At 48.5% G+C, this 24,280-nt stretch overlaps 1 protein-coding gene across 3 annotated transcripts in view; it reads right to left on the bottom strand.

Moving 5' to 3' along the window:
- LOC138471944 (LIM domain transcription factor LMO4-A) overlaps positions 1–21,513 on the bottom strand; it is a 44,878-nt gene extending 23,365 nt beyond the window's left edge. The window contains exons 1-3 of one of the 3 annotated variants that reach the window (XM_069609822.1): positions 21,142–21,513; positions 10,451–10,538; positions 1,650–1,896 (exon numbers count right to left, since the gene is read on the bottom strand). In XM_069609822.1, the coding sequence (XP_069465923.1) occupies positions 1,650–1,896; positions 10,451–10,460 (257 nt within the window). In that variant the 5' untranslated portion in view covers positions 10,461–10,538; positions 21,142–21,513. Of the gene's footprint in view, positions 1–1,649; positions 1,897–10,450; positions 10,539–20,122; positions 20,145–21,141 lie in introns of those variants that run through there. The other 2 variants (XM_069609823.1, XM_069609824.1) reach the window with 2 other exon arrangements.
- Positions 21,514–24,280: the final 2,767 nt, after the last annotated feature.

A 24,280-nucleotide genomic window follows, 5' to 3' on the forward strand; every position in this document is an offset into this window, starting at 1 on the left:
GCAGAACTGGCACAGCCAGCCCGTTACAAGAAGGTACTCCCTTACTACGACAGATGGGTCTCAGCACTCGGCTCACTCGCCCTGGATTCAGTCACATAATCCAGTGCTGCGTTAATACCCCAATGACCAGTTTACATCCAAAGCGTTCCGAAAGCCTTTTGTTTTATCCCGATTAGCACTCTGGGTGGCCAATCCCCCAACTGCAGCGGAATTTGCTTGTAGTCGGTACAGAGGAGAGCTGCAGAGGCAGTGATGCCAGTGTTAAATGCCAAGTGTGTGAACAGCTACAGTAAAACAAAGGCAGCATTACAATAGGAGTTTGCGAGAGGACTACAAATTGGGAGGGACCAACTATAGGGAAAGTGACAAAAAGGCACAGATGAGTGGTAGTCCCAAGACCACGTTCCTCCTCCACATCTTGAAGAGCTCAATCCATAGGTAAACTACAAAGAAGAGCAATTTGCCTGATCTGAGAACCAAGATATCAAAACTGAGGGCCTGCAAACACGGTTAGTCATGTGGATCTTCGGCAGATGAGTGCGGCTGCATGCTCTGACAGAAGGACCAGCCCGTGGCGACCACCTGCAGACAAACCCCCCCCCCCCCGCACAGCAGGAATCTCAGCACATCCATGAAGCAGCAGAGGCTGGTGCGAGGCTGGCAAAGCCCTAGTGTCCGTGGTCTACCATGTACACCTCAAGATCCAACAGCAGAAAAAGGAGTGTGGTGATAAGCATCCCTAGCCAGATATAGCCCAGTGATGGTTGGTCTCCCACAGGGGACACTGGTTCCCTGGCAGACTACGGACACTCCCCCCACTAGCTGGAAGCAGATCTGGGGAAAGCCCTCGACAGTACCATGAAGACCTCAGATCAGAGCATGGAAAAAAAAAGAAAAAAAAAGAAATCGGGGTTGAAATCACAACCTGGGATTCTTACAGGGTTTCAATTTAAAGTTTGATGAGCAGGAGCTGAAAGCCACCTGGGCATTCAGCATCTCCCAGAAGAAAGGAGCTACCTGTGGAAAACCTGCGGGAAGCCAGAAGCTAGCATAAGCATGCCACAAAATGTACATCCACATGAGAAGCAAACTCATGTATGATCCATTGAGCTGTGGATGTCTTTGACCCAAGTCTCCTGTATGCACATCCCACAGTATACAACACCTAGGTATGTTTTTAGGTAGTAAGTTTCATGGGAAGCCAACAGCAGCTCCTAGTAGCTGGTCATGGCGAGCTAACTAGGCTGTCCGTGAAACTAGAAGCAGGAGCTAAATAGTTCCAGTTTACACCATTTCCAAAACCGGTTCTCCAGTAATGTTTGGACTCCCAAGGATTCAAACTGCTACCTGCCAGAGTAGGAGTCCTCACCCACCATTCATCAAAATCTCAACCCCTACTCTCACTGTGCAGTAGAGTCGAGACCTGCCTCCGTTGGGTACCTTGAAAATGAATACGCGGATTCCAACGTGCATCCTTGTGTTTCAAACGCTGGGGGCTTATTGGGTGACATATCACCAACTTTGTGCCTTACAAATGGAAACTTGTCCTCAGCCACCTATTCAATGCGGTAGGTTGGCATCAGAACTCGCCCCCATACCCCACAATCCCCATCCTGCCCCATCACTGGCACCTACAGGGATCCCCTTACCGGATGTAGTCATTCCGACACAGGATCATGCCGCTCTTGGTGTAACACGACGTGCCGATCTCCCCTAGCTGGGCTTGGCAGCAGGAGCACTTGAGGCAGCGGGTGTGCCAATAGCGTTCCATGGAGTAGAGCAGGAAGCGGTCTGCGATCTTGCCGCCACAGCCAGCGCAGCTTTTGGGTGGGGAGCCATTGCTGCTCACTGCCGTCGTGGTGGACTCCGAGTTCCGATTATTCACCATGGTGGGCCCTAAATGCAAAAAGGTGAAAGGTCACAGTTTATTTGCACCATCAACAAAAAACATAAGATACAGGAACATTACCCTCAAGTGGTTAACTGGGCAGAGTTCCCAAGTCCACTTGGAAAAAATCAACCCCATTGTTTACTTTATAGAAAACTAAACCCAATCAACACGGCCTATTCTACAGACCATCATAGCTGCAGCACACTGGCATGATTTACTCCCTCCACTGGGAACAACTCCCAAAAACACATTTTTAATCGGTTCGGTAGTCCAGCATTGGAAGGTCCCAGATCATGTTAAGCTACAGCCCAGGCACAATGTAGCCATAGAAAAAAGTAGCGAGATGGGCAAAGTGAGCAGTCTTGACATTGAAATGACCATTGCGCCAACAGAAGGGGTTACTACTTGCCACACAAGACGTGCGTCCAGAGGCACTGCCTGCACCGATGCTACACATTACACAGAATGAATATACAACCCTCACAATAAAACGTGGATATGCCCAAGTTTTAAGTTGTCAACGTTACAGCCTAAAGACCTGTTCATTCGCCCCAATGCTCCAATCTCTGGGCCCCACCCTCCCCCCATTCCGATCCCAGTAAACTGACCTTTACAGAAAGAACACACGTTACATAAGATTGTGCACATGCGTATCCATCTTGAATTTCTGTTGGCAGCCGCAAAGTACCATGTGTGGCACAGACTGGTATACAGAGGCTTGCCAACTGGACTGGGGTATGGCCAACATAGAAATTGCTATTCCTCTGGGGGTTAGGGGTATATAAGTGCCTATGCTAGCAGACTGCCACGGACCGTTGCCAAACATGTGACCGCACTATTCGGGGAGGGGGGCTTGGGGAAAACACGCCATCCGAGTTGCGCAGATCAAGGTTCCCTTGTCGGCATGCAACTCATTCTGTGTAAAGGTTATGTGCTGTAATGCAACTAGATGAAAGGGTTCAGGATAATAAGGCGCGTGCGTGAGTATTCCAACAAGGCGCCTTGCACAGATTGTGAGAAGCCAGGCAGGAAACCAGAGCAGGCGCATCAATGGGGTGGAGCCCTAAAAGGAATAACACTGCACTCAGTAATAAGTGGGAAAGACCCATGCAGCCCAGCCAGGTGTCACATTTTGTAGGGGGCAGTAACATTAAAGGCATGGAGGCAAAAACTGAATAAATTTAAAGCACAGGGCAACCAAAGGTGCTATCGCTAATAAAAGTAAAGCCGGAGCCTGCGTATAGTTCAGGAGCATGCAGGAAGTCGGAGTATGTTCCAATTGCCTCAAATATCCAAGTCAAAGAAACTGATCAGTAATAACCAGTTACTGGTATTTTTTGTAGTTACCACTACAATACTCTACACACCGATCCCACACTTACACGACAGAAAATGCAGGACATTTTGGAAATACAAAAACTGCTCGATGGCCATAATTTGTCTAAGTGAAGTTAACGCGGGATAAGCTCAGACTGTGTGCCAATGTTTTTGCTAGAAGCACAGCCAAAATGGACTTGATGTGCCTGCGTTGCGAAATCAGTTCATTGTGTTAAAGGTTTTGGGGGACCGCTATGACATTCAATGGAAGATGTCAATTTTCTTTGGTTGGGCCCTCACTACAAGAGCCAGTGTACACACTATGGTGGGCGAGGACCCCCCACTAAGAAAGTTAAGCTCCATCATGGCTAGTACATGTGTATCCGTGCAGGAATTACTGGGTTGGAAGCAAGATGCTGCTCGACAGTGCAGTTAGCAGAGGTGTTTGCAAACCCTCAATGTGCAACATCTTAGATCCAAAGTACCCTGATATGGTCCGTGTATGAATTCCTTCCTCGTCACCATCCATCCCTCCCTCAACGTGATATTTAACAAAGTGGGTGATAGGGTATGTGTAGGGTTTTGCATAGTGAAAATCTAGCAACCTGGCACTGAAGAACAAGGGGATACAGGATTAAGGTAAGGGAATACAATTCTAAAGACCCAAATCTAAAGATGAACAGGTACTAGCCAGGGATGAAAAGTCATCCTTCCTCAAACCTCCACAGCCACAGCACACCATTTCTTACTCGCCAAGAGTCAAATATCACGAGGTTAGGGAGGGAAGAGGAGTACCCAGCTTTTTGGTGCACCCTGAGCTGTGTGCCACCATTGCCTTTTGCCTGCATGTTCCACACAATACGACCTTCCAAAGTGCCAGGATATGCATCGGATCTCATTCACTTCGGGGGAAAGTGTTCAATTTAACCCAATCACTGTAACCTGGAAGAAAAGCTGCTGCAGGCACCCCTTTGGAATGGACACTGGTAGTCCTGTTGCAGTAGCAGAATCATTTTCACGCATACATTTGGAATGCAGGACCATCCCGGTGCTCATAACACTAAATGCTACTGCCCGAATTCTTTACTTCCTTGCAAGAACTACAGGTTTATTCTTGAATCACAAAGGCTGCTTGCGACACCCAACTCCTGATCAGGTAAACAAACTGCTGACCACAAAAGTTGTTCACTAACCAAAGTTCACTTTGCGGCTAAGTAAATAAAAGGAGGATGGGTTGCAGCCAAAAGCAAGACGCCTAAACGACAAGGACTACACCGTAACAGACCGGACCAGGGTCTTCAAATAAATGCAATAGATCAGACAATGTCTCTGAAAGTAACTTTATCCTATTCAAGAGGCACCTTAGCAGCCACCAATGCTGTTCGTTTGCAGGCGTGAGAGCAAACAATCGGAATGTATTGGCCGCGATACCTTTTACAAGCAAAACCATTCTATGAATCACAGGTCCACAGGAGGCGGGGCCGTAGAAAGTACATGCAGATGCCACACTGCCCACTTCAGTTTAGTACTGAAAGGAAGGGTATTCAGAAGTTCCTTTTCTTGCCACTCAATTACTACAAGCATAAAACATAGGCAATTGTTGGAAATGTTCTATGTAACGACGGGATCCTGCTGGTCCCATTCGTATGTTGTGTTTCTGGAGATCCAGGACTATGAAATGCCAAACGCAGACTAGCTGACATATTCAGTCACACTCCTTCCTGCTAAAAATCTTCGAGCCAATATGTAGCAGGGCTCAGAGACCATCCTTGCAGAGCCAACCCATTTACGGCAGCGCAACCGTTCGTGATAAGACAGGACGGGTGCCCACGGATAGGTCACATGTCAAAAACATCGACAGCATTAGCACTACTTGCAGATACGAAGAGGCATGGGAAGTGTCCCAGTTGGAGAGTGCAACATATCTCCAGTTGGAATTGACTGCATCCCAGTAAGATACTGCCGAAGCGTAAGGTGTTCTTTCCCGGGAACATACCCCCGCCAACCACCAGGGTGGGTGAATCAGTGTTCAGAGAAGAGAAGAGATGGACAGCCAGGAGCAAGATGGATTGACTGATGAAGGCTAAATTCACACTCAAATCTCATGCTGGAAAAGGGGCAAACGCAGACTGCAGCGTAGAACCACAGTGGATCATGGATGCTGGACCAAGGCCAATGGTGACCAGGGAGATGCGATTCATTTCATTACGCTCAAATTCAACACGGGGAAAAACTGGCCTTGAGCCAAAGATTGTCTAGGGAACAAACTTGGAAAAGTCTGAAATACATGTTCAAGCCATCGAGAATCCGCAATAGTGGACGGGGGTACAGGGAGCCTTGATCACAAAGATGGTGATGGAACAAAACGCATTCCTCCAAAAAACGTGCAGGTTCCAGGATATATACCAGTGGTGCCATATTGCTAGAAATCCATGTACTTTACTTACCAAGCAGGTCTGAAACCAGTTGTAAGGTTAGTGCTTCAAAGTTATGGTGAACATTCGCCACGCAGATTTGCAAGAGATATTTCTTCAGTTACAGCATGAATGGATTGTTACTGTGCTTGCAGTAACGTAATGAAGCATACAAAAGGGGAACATTATTAAATTACATATAAAAATTCACATATCCTTCATATTCATTTTGTAAACTAGGAAACACTTCCAGCATGATTGCCATGTTTAAAGGCAAGAATTAAGATCCCTTAACGTTTTTTTTAAAGAATTGGAAACACTCCAGCAGCCAGGATTCTATGTACAAGGTTGTGCTCCCATTAAGTGTGATCAGTCTTAAATGATATCGGATGGGCAGTGCGTTTATGCTCATCTACTCAAAGTGGCACCATTCAAGTAAAGAACTGCCCACAGCAGTACAGCTAGTGTGCTTCTGAAGATTATCTGGATGACTAGAAAGAACAATGTATGTATGTATGTATGTATATATGTATGTATATGTAGATTTAGTTAGACATTGGAATGAAATAATTCACACATCACAAGAAACGTGAAAAAATAATCTCACTTGCCTCCCAACATCTTTGGAGAACAAGGAAATCTGGGCCTCCAGTTGGGGGTACTTCAGATGCCAATTTTGCATGGCTCCCTAAATTAAGAATATTTGGCACTCAATTCAGGGTACAGGAAGTTATGCCATTCTCCCTAAACTCGGCACGTAACAGGATCGGGTGTGAGCGCTGCTTAATTTACACCAAAACGCTGCATCAAAGCCTCCCCAAAACACCCAAGGCAAGGGCCTCAACAAAAGTGGTTCATTGAAGGCCCAAGAGTAAGACTATAGATGTCAGTTTTATTGGAAGTTGCTGAATGTCACGAGTTTCTATGAAATCTCAGTTGCTATGTGCACAAAATCATCAGCTTTTGGCTGCCTGATGCAGCCTGCGCACTAAAAATGTATAGCCTGTAGGCTATATACAGGTGCATTGACGATGGCCTTTAGTGGAGGCCAGTGACTACGCCCCTATCCCCCCGCAAGGAGTTCAGCCTTAAGCAACTACAGCCTACACATTGGCTGGTACTGAGAACAATAACTGGTTATGAATGATATGGTCCCAGCCCATCAAGTGCAAAGAGGAAGACACCCCTGAAATTTAATCCATGTGGTCTGAAAAGATCTGGGGTGCTGCAGCCGCAAAACGGCTCCGTGCTCACATCAATCCATTCTCTCAATATCTGACGCAGCACTATTTTCCAAATCCTTTTCGAAGAAGTTCTTGAAAATCTTTAGGTTAAAACTCCTTGCGAGAAGGCTCCTGGTTTAAATGCAAATCAACGAACAGTGGAAGTGAATACATTGCACTGCTTGCAAATTTCTCATGTTGGGACCACAAACATGTGCCTTGTACCAATGTATGAGCTTTAAAAATCTGCCCACCAGCACCCACAGCGGAACCTCATTTTACAGTGGAGTGGTTTCTAAAGTTGAGGACCTGAGGGACTCAAAGGGTTCCTAGAATGTTCCGCTCTGGAAGTGGGTGAGGGGGTGACTGGGCAGTGGAGGTAGAGCCCTCTATGCTCCCATTGAGCCGTTATGGGGACTGGAAGCAACTGGTACTTCCAGAAAGCCCCTCCAAGAGGAACAGAGCAGCAACAGGAGCCATTTACAATGCTGCCACCAGGGTAGAGAAAACACTTGTCGCATAGATTAGCATAATACTTAGCACCAGCGAAAATGTTACAACAAATCTTGGAGCTCCTGCGTGAGACAAACACGCGGGGAATCCGTGAAGTGACTACATACAGGACACCTCACCAAATCTTTGACTAACGAGGGGGACTGCTGGCTTTAGCATAATCCACATCATTTAATACTTACTTCAAAAGGAACACTCCAATCTACATATTGATAAAGTATAGAAAAACCCCATTTGGGTAAAGCAGAGAGATACCCCATTTGCCTTGAAAAATATTTTTGGGCTGTTTCTGCTAACTTAAATACCAGACAAACTGGAATACCAAGACTTTGGGACACTATCTGGACAATTATTGTGAACTTTCTGGCCAAGCGTGGAGCACTTTGACTAGTATATGTAGTGGTATCTGAGTTAACCACATACTACGCACCACGCAGATGGCACACAATACTTGTATCTCCCCAGCACAATAGGACATGGTCTATCCCCATTACAGGTTTCCGACTTGGCACATGCACATCAAACAAGGCCCTGTTCCTGCATTGTTGTACGACTAGTGCCCATAGCCTTCATTTAGTACATATGCCAATCACAAGTGCAAGATTCCTCTATTCTGGACCTGATCAAGACGCCCTACCCACAAAGTTACTTCAAATGTTGCCCTTTATACATGCAATGCTTCATTATAGATGGGTCGGGGAAGCCTGTATGGGCACGCCTCGTGGCACCGAGCGAAAGGAGCATTATAGAGAAACTGACGTGCATCATATTTCAGGAAGTTTGACAAAAGAACCCTAGCAGGGAGATGATGCAGAATATTAAAAGCTTGAGTTGGTCTAGGAGCTAGGCTCAGTCATGCAACTTTGCAGAAGTGTGATAAGCATCCCTTCTGGACTCCTTTCAGACTGCACATGGTATGCACAAAATACCACAGGAACCAAAAACATTCATAATAATTTGTAGTGAGTAATTTTAGATAACTTTTCCTGCAGAGTTGAGTTTCATATCCGGTGCATTGACCCAAATATCTAGTTTCTGCCATGAATTAGAGGTGTAGGAAGAACTCTAGCAGCAATTCCTTGCAGGCCCTTCAAAAGGTCACAAAAAGACTTGGCTGGGCTACCAGGCAGAGCAGCCAAGAGGTTCCCATCCCTGTGAGGCGGGTGTGAAATATTCCAATGCAATACCTCGGAAACAAGCTTACAACTAGGATGGAGCACAAATTAAGGCATTTTGTCAAACTTTTGTAAACAAGAATGGGGAAAAAAATAAAAATTGTTAATTGAAAAAAAGGGAGTGGGGGTTGGGTTCACCCACCCAACCCCAAAGCAACCCTTAGTCTTAGTAAATCGACGTGATGGGGACAATGATGCATATGGCAAGTAGATAAGGGGTTGTCTGCAACAGGGTCCAGAAGCCCTAGTGAGGTCAGTGTGTATTCATCTGCCGATGGGGGTTTGCTGTGGCTGAATCGGAAGCCATTTTGTATTGAGCAAGTGACTGCACCATTACAGCAGAGGTACCCCAATGGAATCAGTGCCATTCGCTCCATCGTGCACACCTAAAGCTACATTTCTGTGGGGGCTTACGTCTACGCCCATTCACTGATTTATCAGGGATGTAGCAGGGTCTGCATCTGGGTGAAATGGATTACACAAAAAGGTACTTGGGTGCATGTTTAAGTTAGCAATTACATGACGGGTAGAATATCTTTCCAGCTGGTCATGCAAAGGCCAATGCCAAAACTCTTGTGCTTTATACCAGGCAAGCCAGTCATCGCTGGAAAACAGGCATACGAGTTTCCACCAAACAGATTCAAGCAGAAGAGCTTCCAGGTTCAGTGCAGCAGTGAGAAGGCTGAACCCTGTGCATCTAGATGCTCGGAGGTGGTGTGGGGGGCGGCTGAAGTGCCAAGTCACAAGAAAGCCTTTCCACTGCTGTGTCTGGCATAGGTGCCCAGGGATTGAAATTGAGATGAGCAGGTGCTAAAACCAGCTCCTGGGTGTCTGGCATCACCCTGTAAGCAGGAGCTACCCCAGGGTAACTAGGAGCTTCTTAAACTTTGTGTCCATGTTGCATGAAGCCTTGTGTAGAAATGTGAAGATGTGGCCCAATTCTTCTTTATTAACTTTCTCAAATACTGGTACATTTGCATGTTTGGAATGCACCAGCGGGCCCCTAGGAGCCAAAAGTAGCCCCAGGTAGCTCTAGCCGCCAGGCTCCACTATGCTAGAAGGAGCTACATAGCTCCAATTTGAACCATGGGTGTCCTTAGGGTAGTTTGGCTGAGCAGAAGCAGGCTAATCTCCCCGGCACCATCTCGGGGTATATATATGTAAACAGAAGACTGCACAAAATTACACCAGTAAAGACAGAACCTGGTTATTTATGAAGCAAACATGTAAACTCAACACTGCGAGAAAAGCACACGTACAGTGTGGAAAATGTAGGCAGCAACCTAGCAAAGTAAGGCAGTAAAAAACAAACGCGACAACAGTACGAGCGGGGAGCATGTTCAGGGGCAGAGCACACCTGTATTGCCTTTAAACATGTCCGCGAGAGCGCTGACTGGCGCAATATAATATGTATGGCATGAATTTAATAATCAGCAGGCTATGTGTGCATGGCATGTGTGCTACCAGTTCACATTTACGTCATAGCAGCAAGGGACCCAAGATCCCATGGCAGAAGTAGGGCCTTTTTGTGGCACACCAGCAGGTAAAGGCGGCGCCACGTATTGGGCAGAATAGGTTTTGCATGTCATCCAGTGTGAAATAACCCCTGCAATAGTGTACACTGAAGAGACGGGGGCAGAGGAGGGAAGGCAAGAGGGGAGCAGGGACGAGCCGACGCACGTGGAGGGGAAAAGTGGGGGAGTGACAGGTGTGGCCCCATATAATGTGAGAAGGGATCTGGGGCAAGGGCAAAGGTACCTGCAGGGATTCCAGGGCGTACCCCGAAAAGGCTGGAGGGATGAGGTGAGCACAGTGTGAAAATCAGTTTCACAATTTCCGCTCTGCTAGACCCATGCAATGTAGTGTCACGAAATGGATTCATTTTGCAAACCCAGATCTGATCGTGCAACAAAGTACCTTGTTCCATAGCAGAGCCACGTGCCTAACCTCTGATCTAGCCACTTGGAACGGAGCAGACATTTGGCAGGTCCAGAGCACCAATGAGCTGTGCAGTAGGAGAAATGGTTAAAAGGTTAATGGTCACAGCACTCGCCAGAAAGCCACTTTCCCATGTCACTGCACAAAAGCAGAAGAGCCGACAAAGGGTCTTCTAACTGAATGGACAAGCTAGACATTACACAGTGCGCATGCATAGGTGCAGGGGCTAATGTTCAGACAGCTGCTGGTGATGTGCCCCGTGAAGGAGGAAAGAACAAAGCTAGCAATTACACAGTGCACATGCATAGGTGCAGGGGCTAATGTTCACAGGCAGCTGCTGGTGATGTGCCCCGTGAAGGAGGAAAGAACAAAGCTAGCAATTACACAGTGCGCATGCATAGGTGCAGGGGCTAATGTTCACAGGCAGCTGCTGGTGATGTGCCCCGTGAAGGAGGAAAGAACAAAGCTAGCAATTACACACTGCGCATGCATAGGTGCACGGGCTAATGTTCACAGACAGCTGCTGGTGATGTGTGCCCTGGAGGAAAGAACTAAGCGAGACATTACACAGTGCGCATGCATAGGTGCACGGGCTAATGTTCACAGGCTGCTGTGTGCCGTGAAGGAGGAATTAACGTAGTATGGTGACCCAAGCAGGGGCGATCCAAGTGACAGCTACGCGTCCCACTTAGGTGCTCTAAACACAAGCCGTACTAATGGATCAGCACACTGCTTGCTTGCACATTTTTCCATCCCTGGGGGCTGGCTTCACTCCATTAAGGCTCCAGACAACGTGCTTACGCGAATTGTGATGAAATATTCACATATATTGGATGTGGCAATCTTATTAAAAGATAGTGAAAGCTGCTACATAACAAAACTCACGGGGTCCTAAAGGGGAGTGTTATCCTTTCAGAAGAAGTCAGTCAAAACGACGGCATTGAAAGCCGTAGTGTTTTCTTTGAGGCTGGTTGGTCTGGGCAGACCTCTGCCTTGCTCTCCAAAGCAAAGCATTTGGGTAAAGGTTGGTGTTCCTTGCATCAAGAAGAAGTTCCTGCCAAGAAGAATGCATGCCCTGAATATCAAGAAGTAGCGCTAAAACAGCACCCAAAATGGGAAGATGGTCAATGTGACCCTCGAGTGCACTGGCAAGGAAATCGTGCATTCTTAGTGAAGGTGGGAGTTTCTGAAGCCCACTGACCAGTACAAATGAAAAGAACCCAGGGTGGTAAGAGAATCTGGCAAGGCAACCAGTATTGGACATGGTGTGGAGGGAAAGGCCACACCATCACCAGCTTACTCCTGTGTTCCCCCAAAGGGAATACATTGTACAACCAGGACTTGGGCTGTGTCAGTAAGGGCTCGTTGCCCCTTACTTGGCAAGCAGTGGGCAGTCCTAAAACTATTTGCAATGGGCAGCTTGGAGAAAATATTCAGTTTTCGAGAATGGTGGCACCTGCCACAGATTAAAGCCAGGGAAAGTCTTAAAACAATGTCTCCCATCTCTATGGCCAAGAAATGCGGGGAGACATCTAAAGTCTAAGCCAGGCCTAGGTATGGGCCGATTGACAAAGAAATTGTCAATCTCCTCGATTTTCTGATAGCTGAGAACAGCACAAACACCTCGACAAGAATGTGGAGCGGTGTCAATTTTTTTTTTTTAAAGAATATTGATGAGGTGCGTGCAGGAATGACCGTAGATGTGGCCCAGCAACAAAACCTGCTGTGCCACTCTCCCATTGTGTGATCAGGGCAGATCATGGATTTGGAAAGTTAAGCAAAGGATGTGCGAAGCCACAACACCCGAACTCATTGTGGATGGGAGAATAGGCTTTCCTCCTGTACTCGATTACCATAGCTGGGGAATCGAACCAAGGCCTTGCGTGTGTGAGGCGATTGACAGGAGCCACAAAATGTCTCTAGCGACATACTGCTATACAGGACATATTTGGTCACAGATTCATAGGTGTAAAATATGCATGTGCGCCTTTAATATAAACAGCCATGCAAAGTTGGAAATTGAAGGTAGCTGGGAGCCACTTAGTTCATGCTCGTACCTTAAAAGAGCCTGATCAGCTGAACTCCAACAGCTACCAGGAGTCCCTTTTGGCTCCCCAAGCCAACTGATGCAGAGCAAACACCTATCTGAAAGTAACTATTTGCAACAAACTATAAACATTAGGACATATTTATAGGACATTTAAATCATGATGGCTCAAATAAGGGACAATGATAAGTGTGCATCTTATGTGGAAGTTGGATTGGTGGAAAGCCATGTCCTAGCTCCTCGTTCCCCGGAAGAAGCTGCTGGTCACTGGTTAATGCTGGATCCGCCAGAGCTACTTTTCGCTCCTGCTCATCCATTCTAAATTTCGGTCCATGCTGAATGTACTGGGAAAATGTGTTCTCGTGGCAATTATTTGTCCTGTGTAATTTCAATTGTGAAAGACAAGTTGTATACAATTTGCATATTACACTTTCCATGGGGTTAATTCCTGTGGCGTCACTTTCCAATGTGTACGTCACAGTCAGTCGAGCCCTGCTACCATGAAGATAGGTTCACCTGGCCCACCAGCCTGCCCCCGACTGTACAGGGGGAGTCATGAGCAGATAGAAGTGTACTGTTTATTTGTAATGCGCGCCAGACCCAGATCAGGGTAAGGATATGCAAGGCTTAGATTACAAGAAGTTACGCATAAATATCATAGATAATACAGGTACAGAAACAGGGTCTTACGACGGACAGACCAATTGTAGCCAGCACTTGTGCCTGTGCCAAGAGCAGGCAAACAGTTATAAAGACCAGAGATGGAAGTGTAATATAAATCATTGGTACGCTGCACCACTAGTTTGCTTTTTACAGAACGTATCTTTAGTTGAAAGGCTCAAGAAACGAGTCATCGTCCGCGCTTTTCTATCACCGGAGCCAAATATAGGATCGGAGCAAACACTGCCAGTTTCACCCAAGTCTCACCTAGGCAGATGCAGTGTCCGCAGCTCTGCAGGTCATGCTCAGGTTGCAAACATTGCTTATATCAGCGGCAGAGCGCATCATATGCATGATGGAACATTTCCAACTCAAAGCGCTCGCAAAGCACCAACTACCTTTAAAGTACCCATTTAAAGATGTGTTTATATCCACCATGTGTACTATCTCGGCATGTAAACAAATATAGTAATCAGCGTTTTCAACATCCTGAAAACCAACCAGCTGGAAGTTTGCGACAGAATCTGAATATCTTTGTTTATTAAGCCGCTTCTTTTATTACATGTCTTAAATCACTGAAAGTACCATGGGGTACCTAGATTTTTCAGGCTGGCAATTTGCATTCTGGGACTTTTAGTTTACCATTCAGGATGTGGAAATTAAAGCCACTATGATATTATGTTGGTTTAACATGTTGCTATAAGGATTTACATGCCGTCATGTGGCTTTATTATGCAACTTGTTTTTGGTAAGTAAACTCTAAGACAGTAATGCGGCCTAGTACAATAGTTGCTTGTTTTGTTCTTCCGCTTCTCCCTGTACCCCAACCCCCTCACCCCAACCTCTTGTTAATTTCTGGCAATACCTCATTCTCCTTCCCACCCCCTTCCCTACCACTGTTCAAAATCTCTTACTCCATCACTAATGTCTCCTGACTTTTGATAGCTTGTTCGTCTCCCCCCACGAACCCCCCCCCCCCCATTTGTTTTCTCCTCCCTCTCCAGCACCATCTGAATTGTTGTCAGGGCTAGTACAATAGTCAATTTTTTTATGTTGTACCCCCTTCCCCTGTATCCCAACCCCCCCCCACCTCTTGTTAATTTATGGCACTACCTCAATTGTCAGGCATAGAATGTAGCCATATTCCCCCCTCCCTGTTCAAAAACTCTTGCAAGAATGTCACTGCATTCTCCCCCGTTCCCTTCCCTACCTTGAAGTGCTTTGAAACATTGTGTATAGGCGCTATATAAATCAATTCAATACTGTAGACCTTGAAATCAAACTGTCAAAGTTTGTGATTCTCTGCCCCCACCCCCATCTGTCAGACCATTCCACTCCCCCTTCTTGGATGCGGCCAGAGTACCCCCACTAGTTGCTTTTTTCCACTTTCACCACTGACGAAGACCGAGCAAGAGATCACGAGCAGCAGCAAACACACGAGTATGAAAAGATGCAAAACGACGGGGAACCACGCAACCGCAGTTCCCGTGGGGAGGCACAGCTGAGCCAGGGAGCGCGCAAATCAAACCCACGTGCCTGTGCCGGCCTCGCCCCGCCGCCGCCTCCTCGCCCCCGCCCTTCTCTCCACCGTGAGGAATTTGAACAAATTAAAAGTAATGAAATGTGTGGCTGCTCAGCTTTCCCACCTCCGGCTTCAGTGCAATTAGCGTGGCACTGCGCAAATGGGGGCCGCCATGCGCGGGGCTGGAGCCGAGCATGCGAAGGCGGGGCTCCGAACAGATGCGTTGCGTGCAGCCAATACTGCACTCTGCAGGCACCCAAGGGGCAGCGCTGGTATACAATACCTCGGGAGGGCGCAAGCAAGGCCATACCCACTTCTAGCAGTTACTTACCCGGAACACGCGCGCGCTGCATGGCCTCGAAGGGTTACTTTGCAATGGCCCTAAGGTACGGGTGGTGTGGTTCACCTCAGACTCCCTACCACCCGACAGGAACCAGCATGGAAACGATGTCCTGGCGTGGGCAGACTCACGTGTACTGTTTAAGAGTATTCGCTGTTTTGAGTATTTGCGTTTAGAGAGTAAAGTAGCGGGCGCAGCGCTGGTGCATCGAGTTAACTCTAAGCGAGGCATTTGGGACAGGCAATGTAAGGGGTTAATGTTAAGCAGCAGATGGGTTCCGAGACAGCTTCCTGCAACCCAAGCAGGAGGATTTGGCCCGTGGAAGTGAAGGGACTTCCGGCCATAATCCGACCCAAGCAGCAGAATCTGCGAGAGCCTGTGGAAAAAGCACCACTGCCACCAAGCTGGCGCTGCAGGGGACTCCATGAGCAACACAGGCCGCCATGCCGAGGCCAGGCAGATTCCAATCAGGGCCCGCCGACCCCACGGGAACATTAGTCCCCACGAGCAATAAAGGCCGCCATGCCGAGGCCAGGCAGATTCCAATCAGGGCCCGCCGACCCCCACGGGAACTTTAGTCCTCGTACATAGGTCGCAGTAAGTAATTGTATTATGGTCGAAAATGGCACCAGGACAGGGGGAGGAGTAGTTGCAGAGGCCAAGACGGAATCAAAGACTAATGAAGCAGAACCCATCCGTATTAAACAAGGCAGCAAGCATCATATGGTGCATTCAGCTAATGTCCACGCACAATACCGACAACCCTTCACATTAATGGCATCTTGGATTCGGCCATGAAGACTGCACGGCCCTCATTACCCCTAAACAACTCACCAATCCCCAAACTGCATGGCACCTCAAAAGTGTACAACGAAACAATCGCATATCGGCAAACTGTACAACTACCTACCCTGAACACAACAAGTTTGCCACGCCAGAACACAATGCACCACAACAAGTTTCCATGCGGAAAAACATTCACAAAACGTAAGCCCATTATGTGCACATGGATATCGCCTCTACTGAGTGGCGTGTTTCGCCCACTGTAGCTTACTCAAGGCAGATGACAGTAACTCGTGTGTGCACCCTTAAAATGTATGACTTCAACTCAACAATTCCATCTTACTAGCGCCACAGAGGTGCACATCGACCAGCAGCCCTTGCACAGATCGGACGGAAATCAGGCATCTTCCCAACTAACCCTGACAACTGCCACACTAGGCCTTGCACAACAACCATGCGACCGTGTACAGCCATGGATTTCACCCAATGAATAGCACAATTCTAGAAAACGTCTAGTTGCATTGAAAGCATCACGGACCAAGTTTCTCCGGGTGTCTTCGTTGGAATACTGAGCAGTTCATTTCCTTTTGCTTTGCAAGACAGCAGACCTTCAAAAAGCAAAGGCCCCAATACACCCTTATTCTTCTGAGCCTAAAAAAAAAAACGATCTCCAAATCTTACGTTTGGCATAATTCACACACTAACATTTGCCCCCATGGCACCGAATGTCTCGGGTTCATTCAAGAATTGTCAGAGCCCTGTTGCTTTCTATGGTGCAGGTGTCCCAAGCTGTGATTGCTTAATTACAGTCCACCTGCAAACAGACCAGAAAAAGTAACCCGGATTCCAACAACTGCACGCATCAACACAGCAAAGCACCTCGACTCGCCCCAATAATCTACTAGAGCGCCTGGAAGCCGTGCAAGCATTAATCACACTCCCACTCAAAATCTAGTCATTAGCAAAGAAATGTCAAAGCACCTGGAAACTGAAGTGCTACACTAAAGACAAGGGGCATCAACCCTACGTCCAATGGAGTACGGTGGCATGATTGCACCTGGGTGTCGACTGAAGGGTGGGATGGTACGAAAGGGATCATTCTGTGACCTTGCTTGGCCGCAGAACGAGGCGGCCATTCCACTGGAATCTGGACTGGACACGTTGGCCATTCTCCGGACCTGATTTTCACATTTTGATTATCAACCGGTTAACAGGCGACAACTACCCAAACAGCATAAAAAACGAAGTACAACCAGCCCAGAATCTATAGCCTAAAATGAAGCACAGCCGTTTCAAAAACGTTATGCTCAGCCCCTCCAAAAATACTTGTGGCGCCATCAAATGCCAGTGCTCATCTATTAAGATGAGTCTCCTCATTTGAAAGAAACTGCGGACAACCCCAGGGCATTCCCAGGCCCACCCTAGGACCAGAACCAGCGTGTCAATACAAGGAGCTGCCCAGGGACAAAGCAGATTCACCAATGCCCAAGCAAAGGGTGGGCATTGTGCAGTCATCTCCATTGAAGGGGACCACCCTGGTCAAGCAATAAAGCTTGGCGGGCTCAACTCTGCAGTGCATTAAACTTAATGGTGAACATCCAGTCTTGCCTGGGGAAGGTACCCCCCCCAATGGTCCTGTAGGTAGGGTGCATGCAGTAGCGAGTGCGCAGCAGTCTGAAGACCCCAATGCAAGACCGGCCTTGCCCTGCACAAAGCCATTGAAATGCATCAACCAATCACCTGGGAGGGGACAGAGGGGGGACTGAAAAGGTGATTTGAGAAAGCAAGGGCTCCAGGGTAGCACGGTCCACTGCAAGAAACCTGTGCACATAGAGGGGCTTTGGAGGGTACTGAGAGAAAGGGGTGCGATGCAAGGTAGTGGGATGCTGTCATGGATGTGCAAGGTTTGTGGAATTAAAATCCCAGAGGGGATTGCAGTGCCTTGAGTCAAGGAATCGGGGATAAAGACAATACTGTGCATATGTTTCAGGCATCTACCCAAAGAGCACAAGTACATTCTCCAAAAGGTTGTGTGGCGACACACCAGGCAACCAACGTTTAACCTCGTCGTCATCGGTGTACACTGGTTTTCAAATGGTGTTGCATCGCATTTTGAAAATACTTCATAATGTTTTATTGATTGCCATATTTGAAAGTTTCACGAGTAGCCGCACGAGCTACGAAGAGATGCACCAGGTCATACTAGTGATCCTGCCCAGGCATAGCCACCGTTCTCCAGCATCGCAAAGCTTTTCACAGTCTACAGGACCGGATGTGGCAACCCCTACCCTCTGCTTCCGGCTTCGCCGCTTCTAGAGGTGGGCAGCCCCTCTGATCCGCGAAATAGAATTAGCCTTGCTGGACATCAAACATGTGTAGTTCCACTTGTGTACCTATTTGGGAGAATACATAAACCTTTCAGAAAACTATTGCTATGCTCCCAAAAAGTGCATTTGAGAAGCGAGTAGAAACAGCAGTGCTGGCAACTAAATGCATCTCGCTGGGATTGAAGACTTCGTGCATTCTAGCCAGTGGTGCACGGGCCTGAGGGGCTAACCTCTGGACCTCGTGGCCAAAAGTACACATTATGTATTACATAATGATGTGCAAAGCCCACTGCCTTTTTATTGCCAACACTCAACCAATGTTACATGGGGGGCATGATATGATGCGGTCAGTCACCAACCTCTTGGCTCCAGCGGTTCATGTATTTACCAGACACTTCTAAGGGGGCATCAGAAAAGGCCCCGTGTTAGTGTGCAGGTCCTTAGAGCCCACCTGCACAACACGACACCGGACGGACGTCCAGGTGCCAAGAGAGGCCAACTAGATCAAGCAGGTTTAAGCCCAGCATTACAGCGCTTATGTGAGCAGCAACAGAGGTCCGCTGGATGCTTCAATTCCAAGCTTGCGCCGTATAGGGGCGAATATCGTCCAAGGACTCGAGCCATCACCGAACCTGCGCAATCAAGCCGGCGATAACGCGGCAGATGGAGCGGCTCAGAGGGATGTTACGCTCCTTAATGGGCCAGGGACGGCAGAAAGCACTTATGGCTAGCCTGCTTCTAAAAGGCCCTGGGGAGCCGGAGGCAGAAAGCCACGACACCCAGCGTCCACGGCGCGAGACCACTCTAGCTCCACTCGCCATTGCATTGTAGCTAAGCCCAGCCTCCGTTTTCTGAAAGTGCTGCACCAGAAGGTGTCTGACCAAGGGAATCAGTGAACGAACAACAAAACAAGCAATGGCAATGCCAATGCCAAAAGTGCGAGCTGCAGTGTAGGAATGGTAAAGACTCATCAAGCAGTGCCGTGGCGGTATTAACAGGATAACAGCAGCTTCAAAATGGAGTACCCGACAAATGCCTAATACTTACCCAAAAGCCAAAACGTAGCTTTGCCAATGCTCGTTTTTAACAGAAGGACACGCATAATGCTTACACAGTGTGGCTAAAAGCCGACCTGGTTACATTTTTATTACACCAGTAGAGCGTTGCGAGCTTCAAGTAATTATATGTAGTCTAAATAGTTTCCGCTTATAGGGTGCGCAAGGGCCACCTAAATGTCCAAACTTAAAATGGGGGAACGAGGTGGGCGCGCGGACAATATGACCGGCAATGTTAGGTACAAAGATAGCCAGGCATGGCTCAGTTCTAACAAGGGTAAATGACTCATGGTTGAGGGACTGTCCACACAGATAAAGGGAGCTTGCACGCAGCAGGTAGACTACAAGGGAGTAGAAAGGAAGAGAACACATGGCAGGGATTGCGGCTACCGGAGAAGGCAGACATGAACGAGAACATTAACGCGCTGTCAAAGACCACCAACGAATGCACCAACTAAGTGGGGGAGAAACTTGAGGGCAACAAACAGGCCAGTGATGCAGCTCGGGGGAGGAGGGGGCAAAACAAGTTTGGGAAATGACAATAAAAGCCCAAGATCAAACCAATCCAAGACGAACACAGAACGCGAGTTAAGTGTCACAGCAAGAGCTAAATGACACGTGAAGTATCACACCACAATAACCGGGCTTTCGGAGAGGTCTATAAACGAGTACGGGACAGATTCACACGTTTACAGTATGTGTCACATAATGGACAAACCTATAGGTTTCATCTCACGTGACGGAAGACTTGCAACACGCCGTATACCGGCGCGCGATGTTCCAGGGCAGCAGCTCCAGCCTACGAAGTGGCGCCCGTCAGCCTGACGTTGCCTTTAACCCCCGTCCATCAAATCGTTATTTCCAACCCTGAGACAGCACCAGAAGTTCAAGGGTAGCCTATTGGGTCTACGACAAACCTGGTAAAGTGACCGTGTAAGAAACTGCACCGCAGGTTCGTCAGGCACAGACGAGAATGTATTGCGGAAGAGCCATGTCGAGATAGGGAAGCGCCTCACGCGTCTCTTTGGACGCAGTCTTCACGCAAGGAGGGGTTTCATGGTTACAGGTCCATGGGCGATAGTCAAATGCAGGCCTTGGCGAGTCACAACACGAAAAAGAGGATGAAAAACAGCACTCGGTGCATCAAGAAAGGAGAGGCGGGGCGTGAAACAAGTCGCGAACCTTCGCTTCCGCCCTCCATAAAACGTCTACAGAAATGCAAAGGTGGGGAAGATTGCCCGAGTTCCCCGGTCGCTCCTTCACACCAGAAGTAACGTAATCAGCCCCGGCACACTTCCAAGCCATGCTTACATTGAATGACAGATTTAGCTCACACCCATGGGCAACACCTCCCGATGCCACGCAGCGCTATGTGAGGTTCATATAGCGCGGAATGTAAATATTGACCGTGTGTACAAGTGTCTCCGCGGCGTGGATCATGCAAAACGATAAACACAAGCAGAGCCTACATGGCGGCGTGGCCATAACATTGGCAATGCAACTCCCCCGGGACCCCCTCTCGACCCCCCGCCCCCCACCGATCTGAAATGTAAGTGTTGTGTGCACGTCGAACAGAAACTGATCCGCAAAGCAAAGAGGAATCACGAATGCATTTGAAGAGACCATTACCGAGTTGCAAAGTCAAGCTTGTAATGAGCAACGCTCAGAAAAGGGCCAAGACAGCAAAATACCCTAGGGCAAACAGGGTCGCGGAGGACATCAAGCAAGGGGTTATATTCGTGGCTCGGGGTGGAAAGTGCCAGCTAGGTAGGGGGCGCAGTTCTTAACGTTTTACAAAAAGGGGAACTCGGAGGCGCCCAGAGTGCCGGTTTCTAGACTATAGTGAATTCCGAATCAATGCATAAGGGCGACATCCCGGGCCCGCCCTAACGACCCCCACCCAGTAATACCAGGGGGTGCAAGGTCCACTCCTTACCTGGCGATGTCAGGCTCCCGTGGGAAACGTCAAGCTCCTTCAGACTTTCGCCGCTTGAAGATCCCAGGTGAAAAACTCAAGATCCAGAGGACGCACGGACTGCCCCGGGTAGCGGCGCTTCAAAGGGGACGTGTGCTCTAAAACTAAGGGCACGGAGTAACAGCAGCTCCGTGTACTAGACGTCTGGATGTAGCCCCTCGGAGGTCCTGCCGTGAGCTCAGTGTCGAGCCCCGTGCGCGCGCTGTCTCTGGACTCTGGCTCGGGTCTCCCTGCGCGGAACCTAGTACCGTCCCTCCCTGCTGACTACACCGCACAAGACACAGCCGAACTTCTCCTTTCCCGACGTTCGAATTCGAACGCTGCCTAGCTTCCACCCCTATTTATAGCCACCGCTCTGACGTAACGATTGGAGCCGCCTACTCTCGTCCAATGAGCCGAGGCTGAAAGGCGGAGTTAGTGTCAAGAAGATAGATGGCTATTTAAAGAGATAATGTCTCTTTTCTGCCCTCATCAGGTCTGTCAGGAAGAAAGAGCTTTTTTCCCCTCCCTCGCCTTTTTTTTTAACAAAGCTCTTCCCCTGGCACAAGAGCGTGCTTTGTAATGTATATCCTATTAATTTCCCCGTGCCTCTACATGCAAATGGCAGCCACTCTCACTGAATCAGTAATTGAAGGAATTAATTGAGGCAGTTTCAGTCTAAGCCTGCTTGCTTAGAATAAATAACCCACACATCCAAACACACACAGAGGGAGCTCACTGAAGAGGCTTTTAATTGAATGGAAATTTAGGGATTAAAAATGAGATTTGCATTTGTCTCTCCGTAGCTCCCCATTGCCGTGTGTGTGTCTGGCAGGAGACCAGATAGAGAAATGACACGTGGGAGCTGAAAAACAGTGTCCGTCACCCAGTTGTACATGCAGCGTACAGGGACACTCTGGCATAAAGAGGCCCTTGTGCAGGTGAGATCTGATACACAGGACCCTGTGTGTGGCACTAACCCTCTAAAGTCTATGGGCAACCTGAAATATAGGGTCCTTCTCAGATACAAAGATCCCGTTATCCCCCGAGATAGACCAATTCTCTGGTTTTCACGGATGCTCTCAGATACAGAGGTCATCTAATATACAGGTCCCTCTGAGATACACTGGGCCTCATTATGAGGCTCGCGGCCACGGTATGAACGGTGCCAGTAAGGCACCGAAACCGTTCACACCGGGCTGCCGCATTACGAGTTCTGCTCGTAGGTTCCTGAGCCCGCCAAGTCTTACCCGGAGGGCTGTGAGGCACCCGCAAGCAGAACTCGTAATGCCGCCGGCACCGTTATTGACGGTGCCGGCGCATCCATGCTCCCCACCCCAAATGGGGATCGGGAGCCCGGCATTATCGCCTCCGGCGAATGGGCAATTACCGGCCCACTCATCTCGTAATGGGCCGGTTATTGCCCAATCGCGGGAGGCAGTGCCGGTAGCGAGCATGCGGTAGCCGTGCCTGCCATACAGGCACGGCTACCACCATGCTCGTAATGAGGCCCACTGACTCTCCAGTAAATAGGGACCCTCTCAGATACAGGGATCTTGTGATACCCTCGGAGATACAGACTGATGCCGGGGTACGATTTAAGTTGCTTACTTGTAACTATTGTTCTCCAGCAGAGGTCTGGCATGGATTCACGTGCTTGGTAAAACAAAAAGTGGTTTCACTTTCACTTTACAACTGTATTTATCCTCTAAACCAATTGCTGTCCTCTGGGTCATACTGCTCCATCCACTGACAGCTCTCTCCCCCCTAAGCCCTACACCCACTAGCCATGTTCAAATTTGGTAAGCAGAAAAAATGTCAGCATGAACCAAGAAGAGCCACATAGGGGACAGAGGAAGGGTCTGCATGTGAATCCATGCCAGACCCATGCCGGAGAACAATAGTTACAGGTAAGCAACTTCAAACATGTCCGGCCCCCATGCTCCTTGGTTGAGGGAACTTGCTGGTGAACCTCTGGCAAATGGAGTTAGCCGCTGTTGTGAAGAGATCGATTTGGGGCTGACCCCATTTTTGCCGAACAAAAGACCCACCTGGTCCTGGTGAAGCTTCCACTTATTGCAAGAAGGTAGTTCCCTGCTGAGCGAGTCCACAATGGTGTTATTGAAGCCCACCAGGTGAAAATGGATGAGGAGCATGCCTTGACAAATGGCCAAGTGGCACATGTGCTCGGCCTCCTTGGAGAGTCCCAGCAAGCAGGTCCCCCTTGTTTCCAGATGTAGAAGATGGTGGTGGCAGCCTAACTTCTCCTTTCCCGACGTTCGAATTCGAACGCTGCCTAGCTTCCACCCCTATTTATAGCCACCGCTCTGACGTAACGATTGGAGCCGCCTACTCTCGTCCAATGAGCCGAGGCTGAAAGGCGGAGTTAGTGTCAAGAAGATAGATGGCTATTTAAAGAGATAATGTCTCCTTTCTGCCCTCATCAGGTCTGTCAGGAAGAAAGAGCTTTTTTCCCCTCCCTCAACTTTTTTTTTTTTTAACAGATCTTTGAAGATCTTCACCATCTTGCCCTTTAATCACGGCAGAAAAAACTTGAAGGCCCAGAACACAGTCGAAGTTCCAGGACATTGATATGGAGGTCCTTCCCTTCCAGTTGTCAGAGGCCTCTGGCGTGCAACTGTCCAGTGTGGGCTCCCCATCCTTCTAGAGAGGCATCTGTGGTGACAGTCTTCTGGTAAGGTGGTACTTGAAACAGAGTGCCCTGGACGAGATGTGGCCGTACACTGCACCACTGTTTCGCCCGACAGAACTCCTCGCCAAGGGAGATCTTGGCCGCAAAGTTCCCTGATACTTAGATCCACCTCGCATGCAGGCGAGAGGTCTCATGTGAAGTCTGCAGAGGTGGACGAGGTTGATGCAGGTGGACATCATGCCCAGCAGCGACTGGATGGACCGCACCATCGCCATCTTAGCCGATGACAAGCGCTGCACTTTTCCTTGTATGGCTCTCACCCTCTCCTCTGAGGGAGATGCCAAACATATCACTGTGTTGATTTGGGCACCTAGGAACAGCGCGTTCTGAGATGGCGTCAAGCAGAACTTTGGATAGTTCATGGAGAACCCCAACTCTGTCAGCTGACGTACAGTCCTAGTTGTGGGG

This window comes from Ambystoma mexicanum, chromosome 8 (assembly GCF_040938575.1).
Source record: "Ambystoma mexicanum isolate Mex_15411 chromosome 8, UKY_AmexF1_1, whole genome shotgun sequence".
In the NCBI taxonomy this organism is placed as follows: domain Eukaryota; kingdom Metazoa; phylum Chordata; class Amphibia; order Caudata; family Ambystomatidae; genus Ambystoma; species Ambystoma mexicanum.